The following is a 19,144-nucleotide window of genomic DNA, read 5'->3' on the forward strand; positions in this document are numbered from 1 at the left end:
TGCCGTTCTTGTAGAGTCCAATGGGAGCTCAGCACCTTTGTGTCAGGGCATCATCTTTCCATAGAACTCAACTGACAGCATCCCATGGCTTCCTGTTTGACCCTGGCCTCCTATACCCCAGCGCTCTGGCTTCACAGAGATGGGAAAACAGGAAGCAAACTGGATGTTCAGACTAAATACAAGAGTGTTTTTAGCAACTTTTATTCAGAGCCCAGTTCTGCAGACCTGATACATGATCTCCCATTGTTCTGTTTCCCCTGCATTGATCTACAAAGTCTCTCCACCCTCCCACTCTCTGTATTGATTCACCACAGAGCTTCGGAAATTAGTTCAGCCGTTAAAGAAAATATATCCAGTTCAAATATTTAATACTGTCTTTACCAAAAAAAAAAAAAAGATATTTAAAGTCGAAAGCCCAAATCCTACAGTCAGATTGGCAGGGATTTACCCGTGTGGATCTGGTTTCAGAATCTGGTCCAAACATTTAAAACTCAGGGCCTGATTCTCCCCTTCACTTTGGGACTGATCCAGAATTAAAGCTAATGAGGAGTTGGCCACTAGCTTCAGTGGGATCAATCCCCCTCCTGATGTACACCAGGAGTACATCAGGAGTGATTCCTCTGAAGTCAATGGAGTTACAAAGGGCAAGGGAGAGGAGGATCAGGCCCTAAGGGATGTCTACACAGCAAAAAAAAAAGACCCATGGCAGCAAGTCTCAGAGCCCAGGCAGCTGACTCAGGCTCCTGGGGCTCACGCTGTGGGGCTAAAAACAACAGTGTAGACGTTCAGGCTCAGGCTGGAGCCTGGGATCTGAAATTTGGCAAGACGGGAGGGTCATGGAGCCCAGGCTTCAGCCCGAGCCCGAATATCCACACTGATATTTTTAACCCCGCGGTGTGAGCCCCAGTCGGCTCTGAGAATTGCTGCTGCGGGGAGGAGTTTATTGTGTAAATATATCCTCCGTGTCTAAGCTGTATCCACACACTCCGGGCTCAAAGCCTGATCCAGCAAAGCAGTTAAGCACATGCTTAACATCAAGCACACAAATAGTCCACTCACTTCAATGGGGCTATTCATGAGTTTAAGCATGTGCGTGCAAGTTTCACTGGACTGGGCTTGTGTGCTAGGCATCTTGAGGGATTGCTCCCATTTGAGTCTGAGTTTCCATTTTGGATGTGTATAGAATGGCTGACCGTACAGCACTGCAGGCAGCACTGGTCAAAAACGGAGGGAAAAACCATCAAAAGTTTCCAAATCATCCTTGTTTCACTTTTCATCGTTCAAAACTTTTCATGATTTTTTTTCCCTAACGCATTTTTCCATTTTCCCTTCAGCACTGAATGCATTCAAAATAGGAAAATGTCAAAACTGAACTTCTTTGCTCAGCTTAGTCACGGGGTGGGATATTAAACAAAACAAATTAGCAGTTACTTCAAAGTGTTAAAAACATTCCTTTAAAAAAAAAAAAAAAACCACTTTCTGATTTTGAAAATGATATATGAAAATGTCAGCAACATTTTCGATACATCAGAAATTTAAAACAAAAACCATGGTTTTGAAAATATGGCTGTCCCAAAAAGATGTTTTTTAACAACAACAACAACAAAATTTCCTTTTGAGACATTTCATCCAGCTTTAGCAACAAACAATAGAGCAAAGTGCATGGGACTCAATGCAAATGCAAAGCATCCTCCCAGCATTTTTGGTGGCTGATTTGGCACTCATTTTCCTTCACATAAGATTCAGAGATCATAAGTCAGAGCGCTACACTTCTCCAGTGGGGTCTACATAAACAATTATTTTTTCTTCACTGTGATAAAACTCTCTGCTGGCATAACAGAAACATACATACACACACAATATTGCAAGACTGAGACCATCTTGGAGCTTAAGACTATTTTAAAAAAAATACTGGCACAAAATTTAATAAAATAAAATTTTAACAAATAATAATTAAAAAAATCTTGGTCCCTCCTAAAAAAAAAATCTGTCTTTTGTGTAACAGAAAAATAACCGACAGAAAAGCAAAGGAACAAGAACTGTTCTTGTTTTTTCCTATGTCATCCCCTCCCACAAAACAGGAAGTTCCACCTTCCCTTTGCCCCTCCCATCAATAAAAGAACCAATCGCATAATCCTTAGGAGTCTTGTCACTTCCTGAATTGTCAGTTTGTTGCGCTGGTAACACAGTAATCAAGGGGATCTTTTCATTAATAATGTTTCCAGATGGTATGAGATGGGGAGGGTTTATTTTAATTTTTTTTTAAGTGAGCTATATTTTTCTGGCTTCCTTAAAACTAAGAAATTCACCCTCAAAAACCTCTCAGAGAACTTTCAGATAAAAAGTTCCATCTTTCTTCTCCCAACCAAACATTGTCAGATTCAGCCAAAAGCTTGACTTTGCCCACCCTCCTCTCCCCATCAAAAATGTCAAATTTGAGTTGCTCTTGAAAAAATATAGATAGATATTTAACTGCAAAAAAAAAAAATTTTTTTTTAAGGTCTTGTTGAATCTCCAGACCGACACAACACAACCTTCCACACAGTCTGGCTGGTCCGATTCACTCATCGGCATCGGGTTTGACGTCCAGCATGGCATGGAGTTCCTCGGGCGTGTAGCCCAGAAGGCTCTGCAGGTCGCAGACGAAACGGTACACGTAGCGCTTGCCGGCCGTCTTGTGGATGATGTTCTTGTCATAGTAGTAGCGAAGCCCACGGCTCAGCTTCTCGTAGTTCATCTTGGGCTTGTTTTTCCTCTTGCCCCATCGCCTGGCAACCTGGAAGAGGAGAACAAAGGTGAAGAAGGGCTCATAGATTAAGTGTAGATATTAAAATAAGTCTCTTCCTCCTGGCTTGGCTCGGTGATAAGGGGCTGGGAGCTCCTGCCGCTGGGAGAGCTAATCATAGAATCATAGAATATCAGGGTTGGAAGGGACCTCAGGAGGTCATCTAGTCCAACCCCCTGCTCAAAGCAGGACCAATTCCCAACTAAATCATCCCAGCCAGGGCTTTGTCAAGCCGGGCCTTAAAAACCTCCAAAGAAAGAGACTCCACCACCTCCCTAGGTAACGCATTCCAGTGCTTCACCACCCTCCTAGTGAAAAAGTTTTTCCTAATATCCAACCTAGACCTCCCACACTGCAACTTGAGACCATTGCTCCTTGTTCTGTCATCTGCCACCACTGAGAACAGCCGAGTTCCATCCTCTTTGGAACCCCCCTCAGGTAGTTGAAAGCAGCTATCAAATCCCCCCTCATGGTGATAAGCTTTTTCTCCCCCTCATCATGAAGAATGGACTCAGGGAGGAGTTGCATGTCAGGGTTTGCAGAGGGCCAGCAGATCAAATCCCTCCTGGGCTGGTGAAACAGCACCCATGGACTCTGCTGGGGGATCATGAAGTGGAATCACATGAAGACAGGAGACAGTGAAGGGGATAATTTTAAGCTCTTTGGGGCAGTGACTGTCTTTTTGTGCGTACAGCGCCTAGCATGCTTGGGGCCTGGTCCACGGCTGGTGGCCTCTAGAGCTGTGCAAATAACATCGAGGGGAAATAATGTTGGGTAAACTGAAAACAATTTTTTTCAACATTTTTGGCAAATCAAGAAAAATTGTTTTGGCTCCAACTAAACTTTTTTTTTTCTTTTACAACGTTGCAATATTTTGTTTCAATTTCAACCATTTAAACCATTTTTGACTGTTTTTTTAAATACAATTAAAGGAAATTTTGAACTGAAAAATGGAAACGCTTTATTTGTCTCAGAATTATCTTTCCTCACGACAGAAACGATTGGGCAAAAATGACACAAAGTGGCGATGCCTTTTGCTGTTGCTGAATTTTCATTTTTCACCAAAAAACCCCAACTTTGGTATGAAATATTTCACCTAGCTTCTAGGTGCCACTGCAATACAATTCATAATTGCTCATTAATAATCAGACTTTCATGGGCACTCTCTAAACCATTGATTTTTCCAGAAAACATTGAGGGAGCAACACTCTACTACCTTGTTCCACTCCCCCACCCCCCTACACACACACACACACACACACACACACGATCATACTGACAGGACTTGTAGCATCTCAGCCATGAAGAGAGAGGACTTAGATTATTCTCCTAAGCATTTTCAATGGTCTCTGATCAGTTATAATGGGCCATACCTCGTCTGGGTCCGAGAGCTTGAATTCCCAGCCATCGCCTGTCCAGCTGATGAAGGATTGGCAGGACTTGTCGGTGAGCAGCTCCAGCAGGAACTGCCACAGCTGGATGGGTCCACTGCCTAGGAATGCAAAGAAGCCACAAGGTGTTAAAACCAGGTGAGCCAGGAATGAAACCGATGCAGATTTCTTTCCATCCATCCTCCTCCATGGGAAGAGGCACGCAAGCAGATGGATACAAAATGTGCTGGCTGTTTGTTAGTACAGAGAGCACTGGGACCTGTGACTCTGGTTCTGTTATATGCTCCACCCCTGACTCGGATGCCTTCAACTCCCTTTCTAAACTCCGTGGATGCACTTGAGGCCTTCTTAGACTTTGGGTTCCTTGAGGCAAGGCCTATGATTTCCTCTGTGTTTATACATTGTGCTTAGCACAGTGGGAGTGTGATCCGGGATGGGATCTTTGAGTGCAACCTTAATATCAGTTATTATTAATATGAATAGGTGGTGTTCACTGTATACAAAAACGGACATCTCAGGGGCCTACCGTAGCAGTCCAAGTGAAGATCTGAGCTGAACTGGCAGTTTGAGAGTTAACTTGTATAGGTAAAGCTGCTTCCTACTGCAGTCCGAGTGGAATGTTCAACCACTGGAATGTTTCACCTCAGTCTAAGTTACATAAAGAGGATTATTTCTTGGCATTAAATAGGGAGGAATCATTTTTCTGCCACCGAAGAGCTGTCTTCGCTTACATGCCAAAAAGCTCCCAGCCACTGCTCGAACTCCTACACTATCACACGCCGCCTTCTGACCTTTGCATTCTGCTTCATGGCTGTGCACTGAGATGTGATAAAGGGGACATAGGTATGAAAATTATTTGGCCTCTCTCCAGGACATGTTGCTGCAGGAACCACCTACATAAACTCGCAGAGAACAAGAGGCAACTCAGTGCAGCCGGCACAGCTATTGCTGCAAGGAATAGGGTTGGCTGGGCAGGTGGGCACTTGGGAAGCAGGAAGGCATTTCTGATGAGCGCTGTAATAACGTAACAGAATGGAGGGTAGGCAGAAGGTGGTCTCACAGGTTAGCATCTTGAATAATTCCAAAACTTAGAACTAGAGCCTCTGCGAGATTGGAGTGTGCAGGCTGACACGAGGGTCTTCTGTACTAAAGGTGCTTGTATATTTTCCAGCAGCGTCCTAGAACACTGCAAATAGAATCCCTCCAGGCAATGACATCCTGAAATCAGCTGGGCCTGAATCCCTCTGCACACTGTGCAGCTTGGAGTCAGCAGAAGAGGAGAGCTTGCAATGTCCAACCAACTCCTAGCTGGCCAGAAGCAAGTTCCCCGGGTGATTGTTCTCATGATGTATCATCATGGATACGGAGGTGAAGGGTCTGTGGGTGAAGCCTCCCTTGTTATATACATTTGAGTCATAAAAAGCTATTTGTTTTGCAGCTCCATTACAAGTACCATATGGGTGCTAATTTTGGCCATCGGCTATTTGTCAAGAAACGGCAATGCACGCGTGCATCTGCTGTCAAAACCCTCCCAGTGATCATCTTGTGAACTTTCCTGTGCTTTTAGTCCCAGCTGGCACTGTGTGGTGTCCACTTGTCTGCAGTGTGCAAGTTGGTGGTTTTAAATCCGAACCGTCTCTTGCTGACTAACTTTTTCCGTCTGTGTCAGGGATAATGATTCCGGGAGGAGTGCACCCTTCATCTGATCAGCTGAAAACAAACAACTTGTTTCTCTACAGCAATCAGATGCCCACGGATGCCAAATTCTCCTTGCTCCCAGAACTGATTTTCTCTAGGGGGCCTCAGCTGTACTTGGCTGAGGCTGGACAATTAATTTAAAGGCACTGTACTCCCTGTCTATCTGCATTGTATCTTACCATGCCTCAGGGCATCTGATTCCTACGTGCAGGGACGGCGCTTCAATTTAGGCAACCTAGGCAGTTGCCTAGGGCACCAGGATTTGGGGGGGGCGGCATTTTGCCGCCCTCGGCGGCGGGGGGGGGGTCCTTCCGCGCTCCGAGTCTTCGGCGGCAATTCTGCGGCGGGTCCTTCACTCGCTCCGGGACCCGCTGCCGAAGTGCCCCGAAGACCGGGAGCGCGGAAGGACCCGCCCCGCTGCAGAATTGCCGACGACGACCGGGAGCGCGGAAGGACCCCCACCTAGGGCGCCAAAAACCCTGGCGCCGCTCCTGCCTACGTGCTTAAGCAGGGCTGACGCAAGGTACATAGCACATTGCCCTGAGAGATTGTGGCTTTACACACTTTCCAGTAAGGCTTTCACTGGATCAGTCATATACTGATTGACTCCTAAATACTGATCTCTTCTTTTCACTCATGTCCCAGCCAAAGCCAAAATGGATGCCCTCAAGCCAAAACCTGTCTGATTAGCACCTTTCATGTGGGGCCACACCTAGAACACGGTGTTCAGCTTTGGGCAACGTACTTCCAGCAAGATAGTGACACATCTAAGAGGAGTTCAGAAAAGGGCAAACGAAAATGATCCAGGGAATGACTTACAAGAAAAGAATTACATATATAAAGCTGGGTTAGGCAACAGCTGATGTGAGGGAAAGGAGAACAGACTGATAATGGCAATGGGTGTAAGCCTGAGCTGGCAGAAGGGGTGGCTAATGGAACATTGGGATGAAGTTACTTGATGACAATTCACACTGCATGTCAGGATAAAATTCCTGCTGGTGGGAATCGGAGGATGCGGAATAATCTGCCAAGGGATGTGATGGATGATGTCCTATTGCTTTTGGAGTCAGAGATTCCAAGGCCAGAAGGGACCATTGTGATCATCTAATCTGACCTCCTGTATAACACAGGCCAGAGAACTGCCCCCAAAGAATTCCTGCTGGAACAAGTGCAGATCTTTTAGAAGGCACATCCAAATTTTGATTTAAAAATTGCCAGTGATGGGGGCATTTAAAACTATTGGGAACTAGACAAACCGCTAGTAGAGAGGGAACCATCCTGCCTGGTGAAGGGACAGACTAAATGTGACCTAGTGTCTCTTTTCTGGCTCTAGAGTGCTGATCTCACTGCAGCCCCATCTTGGTGAAACCCCAGTGACTTCAGTGGAGCTACTCCTGATGTACTAAGGTGTGATAGCACATGGGGCCATGGGAACACAGGGTAGGTACACTGCAAAAAACTACCATGGCAGGCAGTCTCAGAGCCCAGGTCTACAGACTCTGGCTCATGCTCCGGCACCTCTGGCTGAAGCTCAGGAGCTGAGACCCACCCCACATAGCAATTGACAGAACTCAAGCTCCAACCTGAATGGGAACGTCTACACTGCTATTCTTAGCACCTTAGCGTGAACCTTGTGAACCCAAGCCTGGGCTCAGAGAGCTGCTGCTGTGGGGATTTTTTGTTAGTTTCTTTGCAGCGTAGATGTACCCTGATAGAGTCCTGACTATCCGCTAGCTAATACCTGCTCCTGTATTTTCCACTCCATGCATCTGATGAAGTGGGTTATAGCCCACGAAGGCTTATGCCTGAATAAATTTGTCAGTCTCTAAGGTGCCACAAGGACTCCTCGTTGTTTTTTCTGAGACTCTTGGTTATCAGTGCATTGATATGCAAACCAAATCGGGTTCACAGTATCTATTTTACCCCAGATATGAACAAGAGAGAGACTACATTCTGCAGGGAAATATGTGAGCAAACTGTCCTCGGTGCGGCTTTGCCAAATATCGGCTCAGAGGATTTTGTTACACACGGTCTATATTTGGTAGGGATTGAGCTGCAACCACACTTCCCAGTTCGCTACACTGGGGAAGCTCAGACAGGGACTTTGCAGTTGCCTGTATTATAATGGGTTGATCCAGATGCCCCCAAATTGGGGAGATCTCAGCTTTGCCGCTCAAGCTCCTTGCTAACATTCTGAATTACAGCTCGGTGGGGTGCGTGGGTAGAAGATGAATTCACCCAGCCATAGTATGTCAGCAAGGCAACATAGGTGGATGCTGCTGAGACTGAGCAAAGTGAACAGATTCTAGCCCTAAATAGACAACAGAGAATTCCCCTTGTGGAGGGGGATGTCCCAATGTCAAATATACCAACTGAACCAGCTTCTGTGCCTGCCACTGTCACTGGCAAAGGGGAGATGCTGGGTGTGAAAGAGGCAAGGCAAGAGCAGGCCAGAGCAGATGCCTTTACACCAATGCTCCCGTAGAGTAAGTTAGAGCAGCCCCTTAGCTGCTCTAACTAATGTCTGGGCAGGCTGACACTGGGATGCAGAGTAAAAAGAAGACCAGTATCTCCCTATCCTGTTGATTGCCCTTAACCTTTGATGTATGTTCCAACTAATGGGAGGGGCTGTAATTAAATATTCATTGAGACAAGTGATTGCCCTGGCCTGGCACATCACCAGGTCACACCAGCTTTAACGAGCACTTTCGAGGTTTTCCAAGCTTCCAGAGAGAAATTTCTCTAACCTTAGGCCAAGGAGCCCAGTGCAGTTAGCATGTTCTCCTCGCACTCTGCTGCCAGCTGGCATGCAGAGGTGCAGGGAAGCCCAGCAATTTATCACTGTAAGCGGCGTGGAATCACATGGCACGGCATCCTGCAGGATGTTTTTTCTTTACAGGAGGGAATGCTGTCCAATGGCTAGTGCCGAGGACTAGGAGTCCGGCTCCACGGGGTCTATTCCTAGCTGCTCATTGGAGGATCAGTAGTCTGCAAACACACGTGTTTACTGCACGGCTAGCAAGCAGACTTCAGCTCATGCACACACGCACCGAGCCGTACAGAAGCATCACAGCCCTGCTGCTGTTGGGGCAACACCTTGTTTGAAATGTCAGAGAGTCAACAGATGCAGGAGGCAGCAGGAACTAACACACGCTGCATGTCTGAGCCTGTGCGACAGAGCACAGCTCCGGGAGACTGCCTTATCGGGCACCACCTCTCTTGGTATTTGCATCTCTTTCCTAGAGAAGATTCAATTGTTAAGGCAGAGGGCTGTGAGCACTGAGGACGTATGGTGAATTGGGCTGTATGTGAGTTATAGTGAGGATAGGATCTGGGATGAGCACATTGGAGAATGAGGCTCTCATCTAGTCATGGAACAGGCATTAGTAATGGGTGAGATTTTCAAGTGCTCAAGGGAGTTAGGAGCCCAGGAGCTGGGTACCTAACTCCCCAAGGCATTTTTAAAAATCCTACCCAATAAGACGCAGCACTGACACGGCGTTACATTTTCGAAGTCCTGGGTGGCGCAGGTAGCTAAGGAACACGTGTTTGTTCTCTGCGATCAGCACCTTCATCTCTCCAAGCACTCAGCACCATATCCCTCTAGCTGCACCTCGTGACCCATCTCCCACATCTTCTGTTCCAGCCTTCATCCTTCTTCCACATCCTGGATCCATCTAGCCGAGCAGGGGGGCAGTTACCAACCAAGGCATTGGGGCCCAGATCTGGGGTAAATTGACACAGCTCCAATGATTTACACCAAGAGAGGAGCTGGCAATTGATGTTTCTAAAAGCCAATTGCCAGTGGACTATTAAGAAGAATCATTAGAAAATGAAGTAACTTCAATCCTGACTGGAAAAGACTTCCTTCCCAGTGACACAAGCAGTCTCTGAAACTAGAGGAGCTCCCCAGCATCCCCCTGCTTCTGCCAGTCCTACAGTCCCCCCCACCCGTGGTTTCAGATTCTCAGCTGGTGTAAGTTGGTGCAGCTGTGCCCCAGATGAGACACTGGCCCAGGGCAAGGCAGAACCTCCAGCTAAGATGCAGCCTTTCCCGGGAAGGCCAGACAAGTCCCATGCACTGCTGACCTCAGGCGGAATATCCCGAGACAGATATCAGCCCTTGGACACAGATGCAAGTAGGGAGGGTGAAAACACAAGCTGCCTTTTGTGATGGGGTCGCTTCAAACATATCCGGGAGCTTTCAGCCGTGCCCGGAGGAGGGTTCGCTGAACCCACTCATTTTCATACGAGCCCTGGAAAGATGACAACCTCACACGCACACCACCCCCAAGGCAAAGCCTCTGAATTCTGGGGCTGTCCCTTGAGTGCAGCCTGATGACCTTTGTCCCTGGGAGGGAGGGAGGGCGTGCTAAGAATAGAGCCAGTCAGAGGGGGCTCACATGCTAAATGTGACTCACAATGGCTGCCCTGTCTCACTTCCCTCACAGTGAAGAGCATTGGGGAGCATCACGCATTAGGAATTCTCGAACATCATGGGGAAAATATGCCTCTTAAGCCTGGTTATGAAATGCTGCCACAGTGGGAACCCTGTCTGAGCAAAGCCTCTTTGCATGTGGGTATACACACGCTCCTGGGCATGCACTGCACGAGTCCTAGCCAGGTCACTTTCCCAGGTTGCCCCTCTGTTTCTGCCTTCCTATGGGGCTGCTAGGAGGTGGCTTAGAAGGGAACTTCTGTGGCCCTCAGGATTTGAGCTGTCTCTCTGCACAGGGGAGAATGTCACCTCCTGAGCAGATTCTCCCCCTGTAGCCTCCCACTTGTAGCTGTACCATCTTGGCCTACAATCTCACTGGGTCTCGCCAGTTAAGCACTGCTGGGCCTAGTCATTCCAACAGGGGAAAATGCAGGTGGACGCAGGAAGAGATGCTGGTGATAAAGTAGGTGCCACTCTTCTGGACCAGCGCTGAAGGAAAGAATGCTGCAGCATGGTACTATGTGGTGCTGTGCTGTTCACAGTGCTTGCTTTCCAAGGAGATGCAAAGCCCAAACCCAAGACACATGAGGCCTAAATGTCCCTGGGCCCTATTGCAAAAGAGTTTGTTAACCCCAGCCTTTAAACCAAACTCTACCATGGTCAGTGAATTCTGCCTGCCTAAACGCCCCCTGCAGAGTGAAATGAATGTGGTATGCTTCACTTCCTGCCCTACACCGTTGCTGGTGAGCTGTTAAACAGCTGCCATAGCCCACCCCAGAGGTGGGCACATTTCAGCAGTGTCTGATGTGGTTACAAAGCCCTTTTAGATGAAAGCGTCTGTTATAACTATGAGGCATTGCTAGAAACACAGAGATCTGTGGCAACACTGGGTTTTTATTAGGACTTTAGGAAGGGGTCCTAATGGGGTCCTAATAACAGTGGGATTGAGCCCAGAGGGGCAGGCAGGCAGGACTCGACTAGGGAAACTTGCACCACTTCCCTAGTGCTTGCATGAGTACCAGATAGGGTTTACACCAGGGCAATGCACGGTGGTAAATCACTTTGGTTCAAGCCCTCTCTTGCACTGATGCAATGAATCTACAAAGACTATTTGCACTAGTGTGGCTACATCAGTGCAACTCCCCCTCCAGGCTTTTTTCCTCCCTTCTGCCACCAGCATAGACAGGCCATTACTTTACATGGTGAGGCCCTATCTGAAACATGTCACCCCGCTCCTTCTCTGGCTGATTTTCACACCCCCTCCCCCAACAACATTGTTTGAAAGAAACAAAACAAAAAACGAGAGCGGCGCACCTATTCTTTTCACTGTGTGGTTTGTGGTTCCAACCAAACACAGCAAGTGGGCATAGCAACATCTCCAAAGCAGCCTTCACTTCTGTCACGCACTGACCTTGACCTGGACCTCCTATGTCAGAGCTTCAGAGACCAGTGTAATCAGGAGGGGCCAAGGCCGGTTTGCTGGCCCTGGACAGTGGGTAGGTTTGGGCAGTGGTGAGGTTGTACCTCTGCATTTCATCCCCCATATCAGCCATGGGCAGTTCTTCCCCGTCTCTCTCCCTCACCAAATTTTGCTTTGTTAGGAGCATTCTAGAGGAGCATCAGAGATGGATCTCAGTGGCAAAGTTCAGCTCCAGCTTGCCTCAAAGTTGGGTATGATCAGAGCCAGCATTTTGGTTTGGGATCATCCCTAGTTTCAAAAGAATCCAGGAAGCATCCACGGTGGAGCATGCAAGCTAGGGAGTGCCAGCCCACATGGCAGGTGGAGGATGGACTGGGGGTACTGATGGGTCTCAGGCCTCTGTCATGAAGGTGGCACTGGGAGTCCAATATACTATCTGTGTTCATGGCACCCAAAACCTGCTATGCCATAGTCTGATTAACTGCTCTGAGGAGTGACTAGTAAAACTATATCACTGAAGAGTCAACTCTGAAGTGCAAAGGTCATGCTGCTCGGTGGTTCAGGCTGCACGCTTTTGTTTTAAAAGCTGAGCTACGGTCATGGTTGGGCAGCATTGCATGGGGCTGATTTTACTGTCATTTGCATATGTCTGGCAGGTGGCACATGGGCCACTGAACCAAGCCCAGGCCCCATCCGCTGGGTTCCACCTTAGGGTGAGAAACGGGCCTCGAAGAGCCGTTTGCAGTGGAAGCTAGAAGCAGGTCGTAGGGGAAACTAGGATGTAAAGTTACGCTTGAAATCATCCCTCAACAGCAGGTAACGTTCATACTGAACCGGAATCCAAACAGGGTAGGCAATGAAACAACCACTCGCCCACAGCCGCCTGTCCCTAGGAACAGCCACTTTTTGTCTGTCCACCAGAGGCAACTGAATGCACTTATGAACTCTCATAAGTGTTCCACTCCAGCTTCACAGGGATGGTCGACTTCACCCTTCTCCAGCAGCAGGGAGTAGTCAAGAATGCCATATGGACTCTGACTTTTCTCCCCAAGCAACTGCACTGAATGTAGATGTCCAGGCTGTCGCATTCCATGTGGCTCCCTGAGCATCTCTTCCTGTGACTTGAGAGGAACTGAGAACAGTGCAGTTAACAGGCTTTCTGACGTTGGCTGGAGACAGCACACTTCCGCCCCCCCGCAACCCCTTCAGATCGCACCTGTCAGGCCTGTGAGTTTCAGCCGGCAGCGTGGGCGGCAGCAAGAAGAGAAGGAGTATGCAGATCTCCTAAAGAGACCCACTTTCTTCGATGCTGTCATTTCTTTCTTGTAAACTGGCAGCTGTGTTCTTTCACTTTTAAATGGAACAGGCAGTCCTTGCTCAGACTGCACAGCTTGTCCAACATGGGCCACTGGCCTTTGCAATAGGGAGTGGGATTTGCGGGGAGAGAAGGGTTTTCCGATGCATATTCTGAAGACATCTGTCAGACCTTTGGCAGTTGGGGAAGGAGGGTCTCAGGTCTGGATCTCAGCTGAGCAGAGTGGTGGGGACACTTGCAGGAGTGATTTGTTCAATGGAAATGCTTCTGCATGTATCACGGAGCTAAAATCTCATGGGAGCCAGATAGTCCCCTGCAGTCTCATGTTGGCTGTCTTCTTCCCTGGCAGCACAGTAAAGAAGTGGCAACACTTCTGTCACTAAGAATTAAATTAAGACCATGCATACTAGTGCCTAATTTGCATAATTGCATAATACTCTTGCATACTAATGCATGCTATTAATTAAGACCCTGTATACTATTAATTTGGGGCTATAAACACCTTAGGCACCAGGCTACCCTCTAAAGCACCTGTAACTTTTTACTCATTCGTGATGGCCTAAGACACAGGAGATCTAGGTTCAGTTCCTCATTCTACCACTGATCTGCTGTATAAGTTTGGGTAAGTTGCTTCATCTTTCGGTATTGCTTCACCATCCATGAAATGAGGGGGTAATAGTTCTGCCTTGTTTATTTAGGCTCTAAGCTCTTTGGGGCAGGAGCTGTCTTTGACCAGGTCTCTGTACAGCGACTAGCAAAACAGGGCTCTGAAATCAACTGGGTTCCAGGCACTACAAATAATAACTCTATGGAAAGCCACAGCCAAATGTCAAGGGCTTTGCAAAGAAGCTGACGCGCTAGGCCTCGTGAAGCGAACACACCCCACGTTTCTGCTCTGTGTGCTATTTTATTTGCTGGAGACCAGCCCACAGTGGTGCAGGCAAGTGACCACAATGGGCAGAAGGAGGTGTGAAGTGCTAGATGGTCCCCCTGGCTAAGAGATCAGCGGCTGAAGTGGGTCAGGCTAAAGATTCCCAGCACGCATCATGGAAAAAACAGGTCACAGAAATCAGAGAGAGTTAAGCGCTAACTCATTACACTGGACCAGTGCAGGTTTGTTCTTTGCACTATATTCTCCAGTGCTTTGTGTGTCCAGTTTTAAAAGCCTCAAGGGATGGAGGTTCTACTGCTTCCCTTTGGGAGACCATTCCACAGTCTAACAGGTCTCACTCTTTGACCCGACTCGCCCTACTGTCATGGAAGAGTTGTGTCTAAATCCCCTAGACTGCTTTGAAAATCTCAACCCTGGAGCGGGCATTTGGGCATGCCCCCCCAGGAGGTAAGAAGAGCAGTCTCAGCTGACCTAGCCATGTCCCTGTGAGTGTGGAAACAGGTTAGAAACTGAATTTTCATGAACTCTTGCGCAGTTACATTCTTCCCCCAAAGATAAGAGAAATGCATCAACCTCGCCGAGCAACCATGGCAACTTGTTAAATTAGGTCAAGATGTGGGGGCAGATAAGGCGGCTTTGAAATTCTGCTCGTTAGCTGAGTTATGAACACATCAAATGCAAGCTGGGCTTCCGCCAAAATGCACCTTCTCTACAAACTGTGCGCCTCCTAGGGCTGATACCATCGGCGCGCTGCTTCTCTAGTGATAAAGCACAGCGGCACCTCCCAGTGCCATCGGCAAAGCAGGCTCTTGAGAACAAAAGCCGACCGATATTGTCAATGTCTTACATACAAAACAGGGATCGCAGCCAAAAATACCACGCGCTTGCCCAATGTGTTTGCTCAGAGGAGCTCAAAGCGCTCGGCAAACGTCAATGGAGCCTTGCTGCATGGGTAAAGATTGTTGTGCCCATTTTACAGATTGGTGACCTGAGGCATGGAGACTGAGACCTGCTCAAGCCATTATGTGAGTCAGTGGCCAAGTAAGGAATAGAACCCAGGAGTCCTGACTGCCAGTCCCCTGCTCTAGCTGCTAGAGATCACTTCCTTATCAGAACTGGGAACAGAATCCCGGCATCTTGGCTCCCAGGTCTCCTGCTCCAGTCACTAGAAACCACTTCTCTCCCAGCGCTAAGAATAGAACTCAGAAGTCCTGACTCCCACTCCACCACCCCACTTGCCCTGTTTTGCCTTTTCTGCTATTTATTATTATTTTTAAATAGGGAAGCCCTTTCTCTTCCCAGTGTGAGCTCTGGGCATTATCTCCTGGAGGGGAGGAGCTTGCGAAATACCAGCACTTTTCTGGGCTCACCACTGTCTCTATTAATTTAAAAGCTACAGCATGCAGTAAAACCAGAGGTTGCAAAGGCCCATTATAGAGATGGCCTGAACCAAAACCTCAGCTCCAAACACCCCCGGACTTTGGAAATATCTTAATTCAGATTAGAATTTTGGAGGTTTAATTCTCCTCTGCTTTGGAGCTTGTGTTGTCACTTGCTCTTGGGCAAAGTGGTTGTATCCTGCAACCAGATCCACACGGCTGCATTTTATACCCACACTGAATTCCCTTTATCCGGGTGTAAACGAGGAGAGGAAATGCAAGGCCCCGGAGAATCGGGGATCTTTATAATCACACCTCTGGATTGACACATCCACAAACTTCATCTGCTGCAGCATTTGTCCTACAATAATGAGGCAGGTCCAGTCCCTTACTAAACTGAGCTCTAAAGACAGCAACTCCACTAGACTGAGCAAAGGCCAATGTCCTAAAGCCGCGATTTTCAAAGTGACTGGTGATTTTGAGTGCCTCAATTTCCAGGGACCAAACTTGAGATGCTTTTAAAGAGCCTGGATTTCAGACGACAGGTGCTCAGCACTTCCCCAAAATCAAGCCCCCTTAAGGTCTGGGCACTGAAAAATGGAGGCATCCCAAATCACCAGTCACTTTGGAAAAACCTTGGGTCTGGTGTTTAGGGATTTTTCCCCCCCGATTCAAAATGGCATTTGAAACATGGCAAGGGAGATTACCATAAGAGTATGCATGTTTCTTACACTAACGTGTAGCAGGCAGCATTTGGGTTGTAGTCAAGAGTGCTTTGGTATGGGAATAAGTAAAGATCGCACTTCTTGGAGGCATGAGTCCAAAGAGATGCTCTGGACTGGTGGTACTGCTGTGTGGAATAAAGGATCTAACTCGTTACGGGGATTGGTGCTCTGGTTTTCTGTCAAGTGTCCATCACACGTAATAGTGAAGTGAAATGCCTGGATTTAGTTTGGGGCAGATCAGTTTCACCAATGCACGGTGCACCCAGAGCTCTTTGGGAGATACTTGGCCTTCTGTTAGGCACATGCTCTGTGTTATATACATCCTACTTATTGACAGCTGATTATGAATAGAGCTGAATGAATAACTGACTGTTTTGGTTCAGTGTGTGAACCAAAAAAATCTGAAAGAAAATTCACATTGGGTTAAACTAAATGCTTTTTTTGATCTAAAATGAATGGATGGGTTTTTACCTTTCTTATTTCTGTTATTTAAAATAAATCTACCTAAATATCTACTCCAAATGTCAAAACAAAAAAGGCAAAACATCTCATTTAGAAAATAAAACAAAATTCTGTATGCAGTGTTGTTGTACCGTGTCCATCACAGGATATTAGAGACAAGGTGGGTGAGGGAACATTTTTTATAGGACCAGCTTCTCTCTCATCAGCAGAAGCTGGTCCAATTAAAGATATTACCTCACCCACCTTGTCTCTCTAAAACAAAATGTGTTGACTTTATATATATATAGGCCCAATATATTCACCGAATTTCAGCCAAATTCACAAATAGTTTTGGTCGAACAGAAACTGTATTTTTTTAGAGAATAACCTATTTGTCTGAAAAACTTTGCCCAGCTCTAAATTGTAAGCTTCAGAGCTGGAGAGAAACAGCACAAGCCCTTGTAACTAGGGAGAGGGCACGGTCTCAAGACTTAGCTCAAGGCAAAACTCCTACTGACTTAAGGACTCTGATGAGCAGAACAAGGACTGAGTAGAGACTTCCTTGATGCTGGGGGAGGGGAAAGGCTGCTCCCTCTGTATGGTCGGCTGACTAGGAGATTCAGTCAAGTTTCTTCAAAAAGTCTGACCACACTAGGCCTAGAATCACACTGTATGAGCGGGCTTTGGAAAGGAACTCACATGTGAGACGCTTCCCTGACACATATTGGCCCCAGCAACCCTGCTAAGTGTCTCCCATTGAAGAATGCAATGGCACCGAATATGAGGAGGCAGGGCATAAAGCAATGGGAGGAAACTGAGCAAAGGAAAACGTGTGCCTGATCATCAGCATAAAATGTCCTAAAATGTTTGCCGCTACCTGCAAAGTAACGGTACATGAAAATGGGCACTTGGGTGCCCTGTATTGTATATGCCAAGACCCCCTACTGGAGGAGAGAGTATGGTCCCATACTCAGAGAGCATGGGACTGGGAAACAGGAGATCTTGATTCTGTACCCAGCTCTGCCCCTAATTCAGCAACATACTTTTGTGCCTCAGTTTCCTCCATTAAATGGGGTTCGGCACTAGTGCATAGGGCCATCAGGATTCCAAAGCACTTTGAGATTCCCGTGGTGAAAAGCTCTATTAGAAGTGGAAAGAATTCATTGGCTTGGGGGAAAAATAATGCCAGGGCTGTTTATGGGCTTAGTTTGTGGAAACAAATGAAGTGTATATTATGGAATGGAGCCATGATGAATGTACTGTACTATGTCGCACGGCCCCTCCCACAGCTGTGTGTGTTTCACCGGTCACGTCCTATAGGGCAGTATCTAACACAGGAATGCAATACGATTCAATTGGGCTTTTTTGCACAGGTCACTTAAAAGACTCCCATTCAGTCGGCTGGGTTGATCTCTCTCTAAAATTAAATCTATAGCAACAAACCACTTCCTTTTTACACATAGCTCCAAAAATTATCTTCCCACCTCCCCCTCATCCCCCCGCCCTCCACAAAAAATAAAATTATCAGCCCTAAGAGGAACTGTGTGAGTGGGAGGAGATTTCTGGGAGGGTCTCACCTCAGGATCTGCTCCGAGCCTCTTGATCTTTATCTGCACATGCTATTTCTGCCTCAAGACTCCTCCAGCGCACAGCTGCCACCAGTAGGTGCATGAGGGGTCACTATTCATGAGTGGAAGGGGAACTGACGAAAGATACTGTGCTGCACCTCTTTGGCTCTTTGATCTTGGTTTCAAATAAGTTCTGAAGTCCAATCAACTTCCATTCTCCTCTACTTTCCCCCCCCTCAAACTGAAAAATCAGTACAAAGTTCAATAACAAAATCTGCTTGCCTAGATTCCGAAACAAATAAGGGCAAAATGTTCCAAAATTGCAGGGGAAAAAGCCAGCCATCAACACACTTGAAAAGCTCTCCACGGATTGTGTGCATGCCCAGAGTCCCATTCTGCCAGCCTTGCTCACAGTGAGTAAGGACAGACGGAGGCTAGTATTGCTCTTGGAGTACTGTGCAACATAGCGTCAGAAAGAAGCACTTCACGAATGTATATGGCCTAATTCTCCATTGCCATATACCTGTTCAAAGCGAATGGCAAGTGCTAATATTCGGTGTATATGACAGCATAAAGGGTAAAGCCATGAAAAATCAGGCTCTTTACACCTCCATCACTCTCCATTCCCAAGGCTACAAAAGCCTTTCGCAACCTATACTCAGACTGTGCAGTGCTTCTCAAAATGCAGCCACCTCTGGGGTGGAGGGCTGCAGAGAAGTTGACGGCGCACTGCATAACAGTACGGAGAGGAGAAAAATTGTCCTAGATGATGATGAAAACACCTACCTTGAAAAGTAAGGGGCCTGGCTCTCCAGCGCCTTGCACATGGTGTATTCACAGCTGTGCAAAGTAAGGGTAAATCGCTATTGGACTAAGCAAGATGGCAATTTTGCACCCGCTTTGCACAGGTATAAATGAGACCAAGACCGGCTGGCTCAAGAGACATGATGGGATAACAGGGACTCTCACCTCTAGGTCACTGCTAGGAATCTGCTCTCACAGCAATGCCCAAAAGCTATTTCCTTCCAATAGATAGTTGAAGACTGAAGTGAGACAGCCGGTGAATGGGCCCGTGTCACGACATTGGAACCC

The 19,144-nt window shown here is 47.3% G+C and overlaps 1 protein-coding gene across 5 annotated transcripts in view; it reads right to left on the reverse strand.

Annotated features, from left to right (window-relative positions):
• Positions 1-2,560: 2,560 nt before the first annotated feature.
• The window catches only part of ETS1 (ETS proto-oncogene 1, transcription factor), a 105,300-nt gene continuing 88,716 nt past the window's right edge, over positions 2,561-19,144 (reverse strand). For all 5 annotated transcript variants that reach the window (XM_065417027.1, XM_065417024.1, XM_065417028.1 and 2 more), the window contains 2 exons: positions 4,159-4,277; positions 2,561-2,776 (listed from right to left, as the gene is read on the reverse strand). In XM_065417027.1, coding sequence (XP_065273099.1) covers positions 2,561-2,776; positions 4,159-4,277 — 335 coding nt within the window. The remainder of the gene's footprint in view (positions 2,777-4,158; positions 4,278-19,144) is intronic.

This window comes from Emys orbicularis, chromosome 15 (genome assembly GCF_028017835.1).
Source record: "Emys orbicularis isolate rEmyOrb1 chromosome 15, rEmyOrb1.hap1, whole genome shotgun sequence".
Taxonomy (NCBI): domain Eukaryota; kingdom Metazoa; phylum Chordata; order Testudines; family Emydidae; genus Emys; species Emys orbicularis.